The 14,996-nt window shown below is 46.9% G+C and overlaps 7 protein-coding genes across 7 annotated transcripts; 2 read left to right on the plus strand and 5 right to left on the minus strand.

Moving 5' to 3' along the window:
• Positions 1-445: 445 nt before the first annotated feature.
• N7511_002955 (putative C2H2 finger domain protein (Kin17)) lies at positions 446-1,536 on the minus strand (the record flags this gene model as incomplete). The annotated part of the gene is made up of 3 exons (XM_057125380.1): positions 446-1,120; positions 1,177-1,391; positions 1,443-1,536. The coding sequence occupies 3 exons, from the start codon at positions 1,534-1,536 to the stop codon at positions 446-448; spliced, it is 984 nt and encodes a 327-aa protein (XP_056987539.1).
• A 498-nt stretch (positions 1,537-2,034) lies between these two features.
• Positions 2,035-4,214, minus strand: N7511_002956 (uncharacterized protein; the record flags this gene model as incomplete). The annotated part of the gene is made up of 3 exons (XM_057125381.1): positions 2,035-2,597; positions 2,656-4,030; positions 4,092-4,214. 3 exons carry the CDS (start codon positions 4,212-4,214, stop codon positions 2,035-2,037), a joined length of 2,061 nt encoding a protein of 686 aa, XP_056987540.1.
• A 744-nt stretch (positions 4,215-4,958) lies between these two features.
• On the minus strand, positions 4,959-5,673 carry nctB (negative cofactor 2 transcription regulator complex subunit NCB2; the record flags this gene model as incomplete). The annotated part of the gene is made up of 4 exons (XM_057125382.1): positions 4,959-5,078; positions 5,151-5,410; positions 5,564-5,590; positions 5,652-5,673. The coding sequence occupies 4 exons, from the start codon at positions 5,671-5,673 to the stop codon at positions 4,959-4,961; spliced, it is 429 nt and encodes a 142-aa protein (XP_056987541.1).
• An 883-nt stretch (positions 5,674-6,556) lies between these two features.
• Positions 6,557-7,481, minus strand: N7511_002958 (SDR family oxidoreductase; the record flags this gene model as incomplete). Its single annotated transcript, XM_057125383.1, has 4 exons — positions 6,557-6,593; positions 6,646-7,025; positions 7,075-7,388; positions 7,442-7,481. The coding sequence occupies 4 exons, from the start codon at positions 7,479-7,481 to the stop codon at positions 6,557-6,559; spliced, it is 771 nt and encodes a 256-aa protein (XP_056987542.1).
• A 2,537-nt stretch (positions 7,482-10,018) lies between these two features.
• Positions 10,019-10,612, minus strand: N7511_002959 (uncharacterized protein; the record flags this gene model as incomplete). Its single annotated transcript, XM_057125384.1, has 2 exons — positions 10,019-10,131; positions 10,339-10,612. 2 exons carry the CDS (start codon positions 10,610-10,612, stop codon positions 10,019-10,021), a joined length of 387 nt encoding a protein of 128 aa, XP_056987543.1.
• Positions 10,613-11,228: 616 nt separating this feature from the next.
• On the plus strand, positions 11,229-11,983 carry N7511_002960 (uncharacterized protein; the record flags this gene model as incomplete). Its single annotated transcript, XM_057125385.1, has 2 exons — positions 11,229-11,298; positions 11,358-11,983. The coding sequence occupies 2 exons, from the start codon at positions 11,229-11,231 to the stop codon at positions 11,981-11,983; spliced, it is 696 nt and encodes a 231-aa protein (XP_056987544.1).
• A 1,144-nt stretch (positions 11,984-13,127) lies between these two features.
• N7511_002961 (NAD(P)/FAD-dependent oxidoreductase) lies at positions 13,128-14,496 on the plus strand (the record flags this gene model as incomplete). The annotated part of the gene is made up of 2 exons (XM_057125386.1): positions 13,128-13,588; positions 13,641-14,496. 2 exons carry the CDS (start codon positions 13,128-13,130, stop codon positions 14,494-14,496), a joined length of 1,317 nt encoding a protein of 438 aa, XP_056987545.1.
• Positions 14,497-14,996: the final 500 nt, after the last annotated feature.

Genomic DNA, 14,996 nt, shown 5'->3' on the forward strand with positions numbered 1-14,996 from the left:
TAGACCTCAAATCGATGGGTTAGTTGTCACATTCGTTGATTCTTATTTGTGTAATTAGTGACAAAGATCTAATATTAATACTTTGGAACAAGTCTGGATAATCTAAAACGTATCTTTCACACCGCATCAAGGAACCGAGGTGATTGCTGCAGTAAGAAAAGCCCCAAAAGACCAAATTTGCGAATTCCACCATCCCTGCAGTGGAAAAAAAAGGCAAATACGCGCTAGGCCCATCAATGCACGGAACCAACCAGTGGAATGAATCTGGCTTCCTAATCACTATTGTAATTCAGGAGTGCTAGTGAAAGTGGAAAGTAGAAGGTTTGCTCCATGGAATTTGCATGCAAAGATATGCAAACTGCCCTTGTTCGCGCATCGGCATTGAATTGGCGCGAGTCGCAGAACGCGGTTTTGGAAAAGAAGAAGACAAAAGCAAGTTCAAACTTCAAGTGACCTTGGGACGCTTGGCGTTGTTGAATACAGAGCCGGTATGAGACCGCTTGCGCTCCAAAGCCTCCATCTCAGCCTTCATGATTCGTTCTTGCTCAGTCATCTTCTTGGGAGGAGCGAAAACAGAGCCCTTCTTTCCAGCCAAGGGGTTCTTCTTAGCAGCAGCAAACACGTTCTGCTTCTGAGCACCCATAGACATCGACACCTTGATAGGTGCGGGCGGTGCAGCTTCTGCAGGCGGAGCAGGAGTATCAGTGGTATCAGTCGGCGAATCCTTTGTCTCGGGCGACTCAGTTGTGGTTGGAGGCGATGGTACCTTGGACTCTGTCTTCGGCTTGGCTGCGAATCCGAAATCAAGCTTCATCTTCTCGCCTTCCTTCCGCTGCAATAATTTCGCTTCCGGTTCCTCTTCTGTCTTGTGGGCTGCTGCAGTGCGTTGGGCCCGCTCAATCTGTTCTTGGATTTGTTGCTGTTCTCTCTCCTCGTCACCCTTATCCTGTCGTTCTTTTTTCATGACGGCTTCGCGCTTGCGCATGGTTTCGGGGCTGTTATCGATCCATGAGACGAAGAGGCCCTTTTCGCCTTCCTCCACACGGCAAATACCCTCCCGTCCGAGGTATGAGGCGAACTGCGTCAGGCTTGACCACTTTGTGGAGTTCATATGGATATGCTGTTCAAAGTTAGTACTGATTGCCGGCTTTCAATGACCGCGGATTGGAGACTCACGCTCTTATCTTGAATAACTTGCTGGTAGAAGTGATTAATTTGGATCTTCTTTTCACCATGTGTCGTTCTCAATATTTCAACGAAGTTTCGTAAAAAGTCGCGACTGAAATCCTCAATGTGTTTCTTGGAGTTCTCGCCGATCAGAAGCATTTGTCTCGTGTGGCTTTCGCTGTTGACATGGCACTTGAATCCGTTTTGGTCGTTGCACTGTTTTTCTTGAAAATGTTAGTATGGCGCATATAATCAAGAGCGGACAGTGCACTTACCACAGGCTTGACAGTACCAGCGAAGTCGGCCTAAGCCTTTCGACTTCATCTTGTTGCTGATCGCCTTGGTGCTTCCGGCTTCGGCGCGAGGCATGATGGGCGAGTATGTTCACGGTAAAGATTTAAGTTGTTTGATAGTAAGGCAATAGGACACGGTTTTAAGGGAGAAAGCTGTTGGTGAGCGGGAAAGGTCAATGTCGAAATCAAAAGATGGAGATGGAGATCGGCCTTGAAGGCGATAAGCTGATTATTAATTGAATATTTATCGGTCACGTGTTGATAAGATCGACGCGCTCAGCCCAATTGGCCGAACTGCTACATCAATTGTCTGATACAGTGTGAAAGTGACAGTTTGAATTGAGACAGAATGTATTATTCTGAAGAAAGTATCTGACAAAACTCCCCAACCCTACGCCTGCGGCCAGAGGTGGCCTTTTCTAGGGCTCGTAGCATACATGTAAAAAATGAAAGATAAAAAATAAAACAAGTCAGACTCAAAATAGCCAACTTCGCCAGATAATGTCTCATGAAGAGCATAGCGTGAGAAATAGACGAGTCCCAGACAAGAGGGAGGCTAAATGTTCGAGTCGTATTACAAGATGTATTCGTGAATGGCGGATGGTCCGCTCTCGTTGTACTCAACTCGGCTCATGTAACCCTTGCTGAGACCCTGGTCAAGAACAAAGAAGACCTTGGCGGCCATCTGAGCACCAAGGAAAATAGCCTCTTCCATGCCGTGGCCACCCTGGGCCTGGGATGACCCGGGTGTGGAGGTGGCACCGCTGGCACCTGGGGCGTTGCTGTTGCCGTGGTCCTTGAAGTCGGAGAAATACTCCGGGAGCTTCAGAGTCTTGACGGAGGTTGGGGTCTGGGAATGTCCGGATGAGCGGTAGTGTGAAACCATATTGGGATCCAAGCCGGGAGTACCAGGCATGCCGGGCATACCGGGGTTGTTATGAGTCGCAGCAACGAGAAGAGGGTTCACGCCGGGAGCTGCGGGATGGTACATCCCAGGTTGGCCAACGTGAGCGGGTGTGCTGGCGCCGGTGGGGACAGGAGTGGTGAAGGTAGAGGGGATTTCAGAGGTGAAGATCGTGCCAGAGGGAGAAAGAATGAACTTTTGTTGAATGACACCGAGCAGAGCTTGAGTGAAGCCTGTTTCAGGGTTAGTAAACCGAGTTTGCAACGAGGGGATAGTATCAATAACGCTTACCCTTGACCTTGCTTCCACATCCAACGATGATCAAGGAGTCCCAAAGCTCGCTTCTTTTTGTGGCATCGGGAACAGCAATAATGGTATGGTGAATCTGTGTGGCAATATCCTCGAGAATGCCGCTGGTGAGGCGATCTCCGTTCTTCGAACGCGGCGAAGTCAAGAGGAAACGCTCAATGCTGACCTCAATCTCTCGTTGCTGGCGAATGTACTGTCGAGAATCGGTCGCTGCTGCATCCTGTCCTTCCAATTGCACAAACTCCTCGAACTGGAATGAAGCCTTCTCTTTCTTTGAGTTAGGAAGACGAGCTTGCTTTGGATCAGCTGCTCCCTTCTTTGTCGTCGTCTTCTCCTTTTCGATGTTGGCAAGATATTCGGTAGTGTTACCGCTGACAATTGCAGCGACATCAAGAACACCTTCTTCTTCCTCTTCATTGTTGCTCTCTGTGCCAATTTGAGTGCCGTCTCCTGGACCACGCGGGGCAGAATCTTTGCTATCTGCTCCTCCAGTCGAGGCAACCGCGGCGGGGTTCGTACCCTGGCGCGCAGTGGCTGCGTCTCCCGGAAGTGGGGTTCCTGGGGGAAGAATCTCAGTAATGTTGCTTCGCTTCAGCTGCTCGCACATTTCTCTGGTGAATCCCTTGGGGCCCAGTAATTCGACAAGGCGATCCGTCATGGAGTCTCCACCGCAGCCCTCCAAGGAGATACCTCTGCCGTGCTCGTTGACTGCGAAATCGGTAACAGCAGTAACATCAACCTTGCCCTTGCCGATATCGACAACAGTGGCTGTAGGTACACCATAACCATAGCAAGCCGCAAGCGCAGAGTCCATAAGACTAAATGCTGGAGCCTTGAACTTCTCAAAGACGAATTGGGTAATTGCTTCGCGATCGCGCGCAGACCAGACAGGCTCCGAGATGAGCATGATCGGAGTGTGGAAAGGTGGACTCAATGTGTTGTAAATGTGAGTGAGCAAGGCAAAGAAGCAAGGCCAGTCGACGATGCGTCCGTTTTCAATGGGATAGATAGCGTCTTTGTCGGACATTACATCCTCTTCGTAGAAGACCTCTTCGATGGTCTTGGTAGCTTCGCCATTAGCCTCGGCACGGTCGCCCTCGCCTTCAGGTTTCTCGGTGGGTTCGGCTTTGGGGGCGTCGGCTCCAGGTTGAGCGTCCTTCATCTCCACATCTTCCTTTGGGGCCTCCGTACCATTCTTGACCTTAATCTGCTGACGCCTCTCATTGACACGGTAAGGCTCAAATTCTCCCTTCTTCTCGGCGGGGAACATGCGAGTTGGGAATCGGTATCGCGCGGGCGTGAACGTTTCGGGCAACCCCAGCTGCGCCAGGGTCATTTGTGAACCCGGCGCAATTAGCTAAAGAAGTCAGCAATTGTGATTCAAATGCCAGGAATATAATGGAAAAAATTGAGCGTACCAAAATATGCTCATCCTTAAAGGGAGGCATGGTAGTGGTGGGCTTTGAGCGCGAATGGTGATGACTGACCACGGGAGCTCCGCGCGATGTCGATTTGCGATGGGGAGGACGGCGTCTTCCCATTTTGGCTTAGCGTGGTCAGGACCACCGAGCTGTCACGTGTGTTGAGATGTTGGCGCCTTGTTTGTCAGGCGCTAGGTGTGGACAGAATGTGGAAATCTCGAAGTCGAGGTCGAAGTTGAGACTCAAGTGAGATCAAAGTTGAGCGCAGTTTGAAAGTTCACGGTTCAGAGCTTGATTTACTTGGGAGGACTCATTTTGTATAATTTCCAATTTCTGAGAAACTCATCTCATTTCAAGATATTCTACTCCAGTACCACACTCGCTCGATCCAATTCAGCTATCAATATCATTGCTTAATATTAATTCATTTGTTTCATGAAGGTGCGAAATATAGTACTGAAGAACATAATATTGAACCATGGCTTTTGAAGTATGGTAAAAATTTCTTGCTGTGTGTGATCTACACCTTGGCTTGGTACCTCGATATATATGTTATATCTTGGTCGACTCTTCGGAATCACCACTTTAAATTTGACTTGAAAATTTACTCTTTACTCCATATTTACAAAGACAGAGAATTGAGTCCCACTGGGAAACGCGAAAATAATAGACGTTAAAATCATGTGCAATTCAATGATGCATTGAGGCGTGTACGCCATTAAGTATATCCCCAACCCCACCCCCAAACAATGACAAGTAAAACCAAGAACCGTCGAACAGAACTCCAAACCCTCGTAACCAGAGAGTCTTGCAAAACGCCTAGTGACCCTTTTGCTCTATGACCAGCACGAGTCTCAAATGGTTCTATTCAGGTCCGGCATTGTACTTGTCCGTCGCGGAACGGAACAGCTCCTGCTGTTGCCGTAGAAGCTCCTCCTCTGTGAGGCCACTTTGCTCCATCTTGCTCTGCTTCTTCTCTCGTGACTAGAATGGAACCAGATCAGCAACTGGATCTGACACAACAATGCGCAACCCACCACACAGATGGAGACATACCTTGAGCTGCTGCTTGTGTTCCTCGGCAACGGAGAGAACATCGGCAATGTAGTCACTGAAACCAAGATCGCGCAAGGCCTTTTCAACGTGTTCACATGCGATTGTCTTCTTGGCTTCCTTCTCGCTGATATCATTGGCCTCGGAGGAGATCAGGGTGATAAATTCAACACAGCATTCCATGAGCAAGTCGCGCGCATCTTTGGAAAAGGTTTGACCGGAGCTGGGAGGCAAGATTTCGGTGATGATTTTCTGGACCGTGGCTGTCACAAGAATCTAGGTTAGCACAGGCTCGTGGAACGCGCATACAGCGCGGCAAGTGCACAGGAGGCGAAGAGATAAAGACAGCTACCAGATGAGCTGCATGCGCCGAAAAAAATGCACAAATTGAGCGCGAAGAAGAACTTAGATGGTACCTTTGGGAAGCGACAGATCGTCGTTTGCTATTAAAGCATTAGATGTCAGCAAAAGCGCGCGCAGGCTGTCGGGATTCCGGCCACTTACAGCTGAATTCACGATCGGACATGGCGAAATTGACAGGTGGAGATCGTGGAATAGAGGAACTGGTAAGAATCGACCCGAGAAGGGGAAAAGAGAAAAAAAGATGCGATCGTAATTTCCTCGAGCTTTTGCGTGGGGCTCGAAGTTTCTTGGAGATCGCAGGCGCGCCGGAGTTAAGTACATTTCTTGCCGGCAGTATCACACCGCTCTCAATTACATATAAGGCGCTCTCATTTTTCTCTCTTCCTTCTTTCTTCATCATTCATCACTCAACCACCTTGGATTGAGTCTCTCTAATGCGATTGACTCTTTCCAAGGCCCTGCATTAATGGTAAGTTTCTGAAGCTTGAACTCCTCCTTTTCCCTTTTTCCTTTTTTACCATGATGAACCTTGTTGTCGCCCCTATCATACCATAAAATGGTGACCATACCTGTCCTAGCCAAACGGACTATCTGATACTATCAACACTACCAATTTTGCAACTCATCTCAATTTTGGAGCTCAGGCTAACTTTGTTGAAGATTTTTCACAGTGACCCACTCGACTCTGTAGCTTGAGACTCCACATTTCTTTTCTTTTCTTCTCTTCGGAACATCATTTGGAGGACAGGATCATTTCACATTTCTTGTGTATTTATTATCAAAAGGTACGCGATTGAGAATTTTACTATATTTTGAATTTGAATTACTTGATGAACCCCTTACATTCCATGCTAAACATGAAGGTGTGCTGCACCTAATGCTTATAAAATGTATATGCTTTTCATCTTTCAACTGACTTGTAACCCAAATCATTGTCTTGAATTTGCTTCAATGTTTTATAGCGATCCATGCTGACTTGCTATTTAAGACTACAGATATGAACGTGAAAATTCTACTAGCTGATAACAATCACAATGATACAAACTCTATTCCTGGAAAGCCTCAAGCTCCTTGTCGTTCCATCTGTAATTTATTAGCATAATCAACCTCAGCATTGAAATAGGGCCCAACGTACGAGTAGAAACGGCCGCTGATATCCTTGGGGACATCAAGAACAAGCTTGGCCATGACATGACCCGGCTGCTCAGGCTTGAGAAGCTTGCCATCCTTGTGGACACCAGTGAACTTGGAGTGCATCTCCGCATCCAGGTTCGTGGCATGGTCCTCCCGAAGCTCGCGCTGCATCTCGGTGTCGACCATACCAGGCCGGACCGAGACGGAGGTAACATCCGGCTCCTCAGCGCCCAGGCTCATAGCGAAGTTGTTCATGGCGGCCTTGGTAGCGGCGTAGAGACCCCAGCCGCGATATCCGGTGACTGCTGCACCGGAGGAGGTGAAGATGATTTTTCCCTTGGACTGGCGGAGAGCCGGGAGAGCTGCCTTGGCCTGTTGTTCCTGTTAATTTTGAACGTAGAGTAGGATTCGATATGTAGGAGACTCGTACAAATGCAACTAGGCTGATGAAGTTGATATCAAAGACTTCCTTCCACTTTTGTGGATCGGCTTCTGAAATTTTGCCAACTTGGCCCAGGAGGCCGTGGTTCAGGACCATGCCGTCGAGCTGACCAAATGCCTTGATGGCTGTGTCCACTGCCTTTTGGGCAAGAGAGAAGTCTGCCAGGTCGCCGTTCACAACCTCGACTTGTTTGCTGTATTGCTCCTTCAATTTTTGGAGGGGCTCAACGCTGCGGGCGACCACCACCACATTGTGGGATTGGGGTGCTGAAAGCAGGTACTTGGCTACTGCAAGACCGATGCCTGGAAGATTGTGTCAGTATATGACTGTGATTGCAGGACTTGGGAGCTGTCACCTCGGGAGGCACCTGTGACGATGATGGTTTTGGCAGCCATTTTGGGGTTCTCTGTACCAGCTGTTAGCGATATATCTCCCTTTTTATGAAGCTTTATGCCATATAATGAACAAAAATAGCAAGAGAGATTGCCAAATAGGATTGTCTGCTCGGTGCTGTATAAACATCACACGTCATGGGACAACAGTGGACCAGAGACGGAGGAGAAAAGCTAAGTGACATCTCTCTTCAAAAACCCACGGTGACAGAAACTCAGACTACAATCTTCCCGATAAACATACCTTCAGAGGTGATATTGCACTTGACAGGGTCTCGATTGATTATGAGAAATGGATTGGCGATTTAGTGCGGGGCTTAATAATCTCGTGGGGTTCCCAGGGTTGATGGCTTCGGCTTCGCAACGTCATGTTACTCAAGCATCCGATGTTCAATCATAACAATCACAAAGAGTAATTCTTTTATCACTTAAATGGAAGTGAGCAGTTGATATATTCATGATGGATCAACTTGGTTCTTATGGACCCTTGTGAAAAGCCGTTCATTTCTATCTCATAAATGCAACAGATAGATAGAAAGGCACATGTGCACTGATTTCTGTCTTTGATAGGGCACAATATATACTGCATTCCTTCTCCAAGTTGCATGAGGGCATTCAGAGTCAGGCTCATCGACCTAGTCAAACCAGTTCGTGCTCAGATTGAGCAACAGCCACACGTGACTTTAATTAATCAACGTTAGTTACAGCTGGACGCTTAGTCAGAAACGGGCTCACTGGCATTGCCAGCCTTGGAAGTTTGACCCTTGCCTTAGAACATGTCAACCCTAGAGGATTCTACATGTACTGTACTGTAGGGCCTGGCGTATATAGAATACAGCTCTCTTTGATTGTCAAAGATCCGCTCTGGGTTTCATGGAAGTCGACAGGATTCTCATGAGCCAAGTGTATTATTACCTCGCTAGATACCGTATCATACCAGGTTCATTTATTCTACAGCTTTCCTGAACTACTGTACAGTAAGTGTGGCTAAGGCAATGACTGATCTGCGTTTAGGTCTTGGCGGCGGGACTAGAAGAGTGTGAGTGTGTACTGGTCAAGCCAATTCAAGAACGAGAACGACTCTATTGCGCTCCTTAGAAGTACAATCTCTGTTTGACTCAGTTTGATTCACGGCCCCTGAAATAACCAAAAAGCTATTGAGTATATGTTTGAGTACCATTCCATTGTCCAAAAAGCACTAGTAAGGCTGACAACAACCCCAGCATCCCTATATGATCGAAATGAGTAAGAGTAGTATCAAAGATGAATGTTTTGTTTATCGAAGACACAACTGGAAACCCGAAGCCTTCTATGATAGTAAAACGGCGAAAAGTCAGCATATAGTTTATTACTTCAAAAAGTAAAGACATCAAGGCGGACAGTTGAAATTATTACCTCTCCTAAGGGACAGATTGGCTGACTTAGTTGACACACAGCGGCGCAGACTTTGGCTTGAGCGACGTTTGTCAAACAGAGAGTCACAACGACCAGAAATGGTAGAATTATAATAATTTTAGTCATATTGAACCGAGAGATGTCAAGGCGATTTGGGAAATGGTAGTTGGGAACCTACAGAGCGGATGATGAGGTGATAATGATGGGGGCTATGCTTTGTTTAAATCCTCTGGCCGGGCCGAATCCGAACCCCCGGCCTAATTTATCGAGGTTTCTTAAGTTACTGTAGTTTATGTATGATGACTGTATTGTCTTTTGACTAACAGATACAGGTCTTACCGTCTGTGGCGCAGGACGGTCTCGTGGTGCAACAAAAGCATATTAAGCGGGTTTCCGACCAGGATCTGGATTATGTGCAACCGACCATAGACCTCAGAATGAGTCTGAATCGATCAAAACGATAAGACGAAGACTCAAATTATCTGAATGTGGACAGTTTCCAACAACACACATCTGGAGCCTAAGCCCCCTGATCTAACCTATAACTTGATCAGCGATAATAAGACGTTTTACTTGTCTCCTGAATTAACCCATTCCGTAATATTGCTGTTTGTGGTAGAAAGACCTGCTAAGCTAGTAGCCAGCGGCAGGCCAACAGATATACGCAGATCAAGGCAATCTGCGTGGAAAATTGGTTTGATGAAGCAAAAAGTCAACAATCTATAGTTAGAGAAAACTTCTAATGCAGACGAACTTATATCATCCTTGGAAGGCTTTACTTCAGCTACCTAGCGACCATGTGCCTAAAAAAGCCTATCTGTCAAGATTGTATATGGTACCAAATTCCTCACAATAAAAACCATTGGAGATAAAAAAAGAACAAGCTAAAGATGAGGTGCAAGCTCCTGCTGAACCGACTGGAACATACTGTCACCTAGCTCCTCATTCTGGTTCAGCTTGGAACCAACTCCAAATTTGCCCACAGGGCCATAAAAAACTTGCCACTCTTCACATTAGGACTGAGGGATGCCCAAAGCTGACTATATTATCCCTTCTCCGGCCGTGTAGCAAACCAGATGGCCGAATATAGGAAGATCCAAAGAAATGCCCCGAAGACTGGTAATAGCCAACATTCAGAATATCATTTATATGCTATGACTGACTTTGCGGCCTAGGTAAATACGCAGCATGCGTCGATATCCCAAACACAAATTCGACAACCCATTTGAAGAAACTCGAATAAAATCCTTGCTTCGGACTGTGTAGATCGTGGCAGAACGTAATTCGACCATCTTTTCCAAAGGTGATCATATCAAGCTATACATAACTCAGATTAACAAACACTAGATCCGATAAAGAGCCAGTAACGATTGGCAGGGATATACGTCACAACTCACACTATCACTAGATCCAAACGGCGTGTTTTTCCTACTATAAACCCAGCACTGTCCACCTTTTTTCCCACCTTTTTTCGAATGCTCGCTTTGACAGACTTCTGCTATAACATGTTTCACTTCAACACTAGCATGGCCCTTAGCAAGCTTGAGTCGATCTCCTAATTTGTTCAAAAATGCATCGCGGCCGCCTTCTGATGGGGGAAGCTCGCCATGTTGCACGGCGAAGTCTTCGGCGAGGAGGCCGATTATTCTTTCAGAGGTGGTGTCATGGTCGTTGCCGAGGAGCTGCACAAAGGCGAGGCTATTTTGCTTTAGAGCTTCAATGTCAAGTGACGGGGACATGGTCACGGCTGTGGGCTCCTTCAGCGATGATTTGAAAGCCTGTCGGACATTCTAAGGAGGCTTTAGTTAGAGGTTGTAATAAATCAAACATGATGGTCATTTATAGATGCAGGGCGACATAGTACTATGAGAAGCTAAAGGAGTTTTCTCACACTTACCAGTATCACAGGTAGCAGATGTACATCAATCAAGAGCTTGCAGTTATGGGATGAAGTGCTTTCATAAAAATAATGGAATGTTCCTTTGATTAAATACTGATGAACGGATGTTCGTGGATTTATGCTGGTAATAGTGCTAAGTGGTGCTTAGACCCTGAGAACAGTTGATTGGCCGTAAAGCGTAAGCCAGCGTAAGCCACGGGCGGAATTCGGGAACAAGCACATTTCAGCTGCCAATCTCATTTTCATTGGCTCTGAGTTTGTGACTTCCACCAATGACAGCCCGTTAACGTTCGGCTTTTGTGGGCTTAGGTAGTGTTCTCCAGATGATTATACGTGACATCAGGAAATTTACCCCCTTGAAACTACAGAAATACTACGCGGTGACCTTCAAAGGTCAACCATCATTCCATTCACCGATTGTCAATATATCCTATTTCGCATATCATCTGCCTAAAATGCATATTCTGATTCTGGGAGCAACGGGGCGAACGGGTCTTTACGGATACCAATATGCCTTGGATCAAGGTAAATCCGACTCCATCGATTGAAAGACCCTGCTTGTATAAATGCTCAGTCCACTCTAGGGTTCTCTGTTACTATCCTTGTTCGCAAGTCCAATGGTATCGAGCCTCATGATCGGCTGTCAATCGTCGAGGGTTCCCCTCTATCAGAAGAGGATATGCAGCGTGCATTCAAGGCTGCCGGGGTTTACGTTGATGCTGTCCTGGTATTCCTCAATGCACCCCGTGTTGGCCAAAACCCGTGGGGTAAATTCCTCGGGCCACCTCGTCTGATCGCAGACTCGACAAGAAATGCGGCTCGTGCTCTCCGCGCACAAACTGAGATACACCCAGGGAGCAAACCTCGCATGGTCGTGATGAATGCGCTTGGTGTTGGCGAAAGCTACGCAGTCACACCTTACATTGTCCGATTTATGATCAGGTTCAGCAATGTTTCTGAATCATATAAGGACCATAATGCCGTGAATGACGAAATTGAAGCGAACTGTGGAGATGATGTATTGTGGACGCTTCCATTGCCGGTGGGGTTGCAAAGTGGCGGTATAAAGCCAGTGAGAACATTTGGCAGTACTGAGTCTGGGGCTAGTCTGTTTATCACTCGTGAAAGTTGTGCTCGATGGATGGTCGATGTGGCAGCAGGAAAGAATGGCAATGATTTTGATAACAAAAGGGTCATCGTGTCAAACTAGTTTCAGACAAGGGGGCAGGCTATCTCAATTCAGGAAGGACTTGAATAATGAAAACTGCGCGTTATCTTAATCTCACACTGGCAATTTCTTGTCTGAAAATATGCCCAGGTGGTTGTTTCTTACATAGTTTGGATGTAAAGAAGACTACTCCGCCTCGACGAAACAAAGCCAGATTATTTGTTTTCAGTATGATTTTCTGAGGAACTGGGACTTGTTGCATATACTATTTTGGTTTGCAGTTATAATGATCTTACTTCCACATAGGCCTTTTATGAGCCAGGGCTAAGGCTTTACGGAAGACCGGTGGTAAATCTCGCCCGCACAAGCGGAAATCTCATGAGCAATGAATCTCAGACGATTCCGCAATGATCAAATGCTCGGTCAACGGAGACCTGGCGAACTGGATATCGACCCGGCCATAAGCTCTACGCTATGCCGAAGGATTCTCTCTTCTCGGGATACTAGCTGTCCGTTGCTAACATGTTCTATGTAACCTTACCTGGCTAAGTTTCTCTTATAATATTTATCGACTACTTCCTAGGCGGGAGTGCTGAATTGTCTGTCCTTCATTGCTGCTCCCTCAGGCAAATTTATCTTCAAATTAAACCTCTTAGCTAGCATTTAACAGGCGCTTTAAAGTCAAGTCTTATAAGCGTAGCTAAATGAGTTCTGGATTCGGAACCAAAGATTGGCTGTAGAAACTCCTATCTTATGATGCGGCAGGAATAATGAAGTAAGAAATAGATTTTGATAAGCGATGGCGCTGTAAAAGAGAGTGAGATAGCTAGGGTGTTTGGGGATCCATTCTGAGTTAGAATTAGTGAGTAGAATGCTGTTAGACCTGAGCACTGAAACGGAGAGGCAATGCTAAGTGACAGAGGAAACCAAGTATAGAGGGAGCATACATAAGCCGAGAGCACAGCCCTGGGGAGACCGTTAAGTTATATAATACCAAATCGAGAGTAGGCGAACTTATCTCTGTCCAACCCCGCACCGACTTCAAGTCCCTGACGCGATGCATCTGAGACCAGAGAACAGAGATAAGCGGAAATAACGCAGTATAAACCGAGTCAAGTCCAATTCTCTTCCAAAGAAGTGCGATCTTCAAACGACGATCCATATCTACACAGCACACAGACCAGCCATGTCAACCGTTATTCTTGGAGGAGGGATCATTGGCACCTCAATTGCATACTATCTGTCTGCCAATCAACCTGAGGAGGAACTATACATTATTGAGCAATCCCCAGAGCTCTTCACTGCCGCTTCAGGCTACGCAGGAGGCTTCTTGGCGAGAGACTGGTTTGTGTCATCTCTTGCGCCTCTTGGTGCCTTATCATTTGACCTACACACCAAAATTGCGGCGGAAAATGAAGGAAAACAAAACTGGGGATTTATGAAAGGGACAGCCTTCAATTTGGATACTGCTCCTCATCAGAAATCGGGTGCTCCACAAGGCGATGACTGGATAAACACAGGAACGAGTCGGGCGGAGACAGCGGCGGGATATGACGACCCTGCCACCTTTGCGTGGCCAGAATGGTTGACAAAGCAGAGACAAGGCAATTTAGAGGGAATAAGCCAAGAGGGGAGCGTGGCTCAAGTGTGGGTAGTCCGCAAGAGGCGAGTCTTTGGGGATTGCTAAACTTTTTGTTAGGGACCCATTGAGATTAAGTCACTATCTGATGAAACGTGCGACGTCTAGAGGGGTGAAGCTTCATTACCCAGCCAAGGCAACAGAAATTGTCAAAGATACGGATGGAACAATTACGGGTGTTAACATAATGTGCCTGAATTCGAAGAAAGAGTTAGTGATCCCATGTACAAATCTTGTCATGAGCATGGGACCTTGGACACCACATGTTTTCAAAGATCTGTTCCCGCTGTCGACTCTATCATTGGATATCTCACCTCTGGCAGGCTACTCTCTTGTTGTTCGCTCACCTCGATATACGTTGGAGCATGAGAGGACTGCTCACGGGGGTCAGAGCCATGCCGTGTTTACAGAACACCCTTCATCATGTGGGTTCAGTCCCGAGATCTTCCTCAGAGAAGGTGGTGAAATTTATATCGCCGGCCTCAACCCCACCACCATCAAGTTTCCGTCCTGCGCGGAAGGTAGTAAGCGGCTTTTCGATCCCCAAGAGATGCAGAAACTCAAGGATGTCGCGGTTCGTTTGATGGGCAGTCTTGCTCAAAATAGGGAAGAGGCCACCGATGAGGTAAACAATGTTGATGATCTAGAGATAATCCGAGAAGGATTATGCTTCAGGCCTGTAAGTGGTGCTGGTGTTCCAACCATTGGCAAAATTCACGATCTATTGCTGGGAGGGGGGACAAAGGCAAGTTCCAGCGGAGGCGTGTTTATTGCAGCTGGACATGGACCATGGGGTATTTCATTGAGTCTTGGGACGGGCAAAGTCATATCTGAGATGATACAAAAACAAGACACCTCGGTTGATGTAACTGGGCTCGAAGTCAAAAACCAGGATGATACATACACCACTGCTTGAGGGTTTTCGGTTGAATAACCCTTGGAATAAAGACGTCGTTTTCTGACCAAACTGATCATAAATCACAATAGGATTAAAGCAGAATATCAGGAACGAACCTCTATCTAAATATAGGTGAGCAAGCCCTGATAGAACAAAGACCTTAGTATTGTGACGATACGGCCGTGAAATGTCTGATGATCTCATTAGAAGGGAGGCATTATCATACAGAGAGTCTTCATGGCTGCAGAATAATCCTATGCAAACTGTGCCTTATCACTTTGATCTGCAAGCCTGCCTTCCACAGTATTATGCTACGTCTTTACAACGACATCGATTGATGCTTTGTATCCAACACACCGCCTACCCAATTCGCCGTCCATGGCAGAATCCCCGACTGGCCCGTGCGCCTGGATTAGTCACCGGCCTCGACCCCGGGAACTGACCGCCCGCGAATTGACCGCCCCAGAGCTCTCCAGAAACTTCAGGCATTGCATAACCAACCCGCAGCTTTCAAATCA

This window comes from Penicillium nucicola (genome assembly GCF_028828085.1).
Source record: "Penicillium nucicola strain IBT 29836 chromosome Unknown utg000002l, whole genome shotgun sequence".
Lineage (NCBI taxonomy): Eukaryota > Fungi > Ascomycota > Eurotiomycetes > Eurotiales > Aspergillaceae > Penicillium > Penicillium nucicola.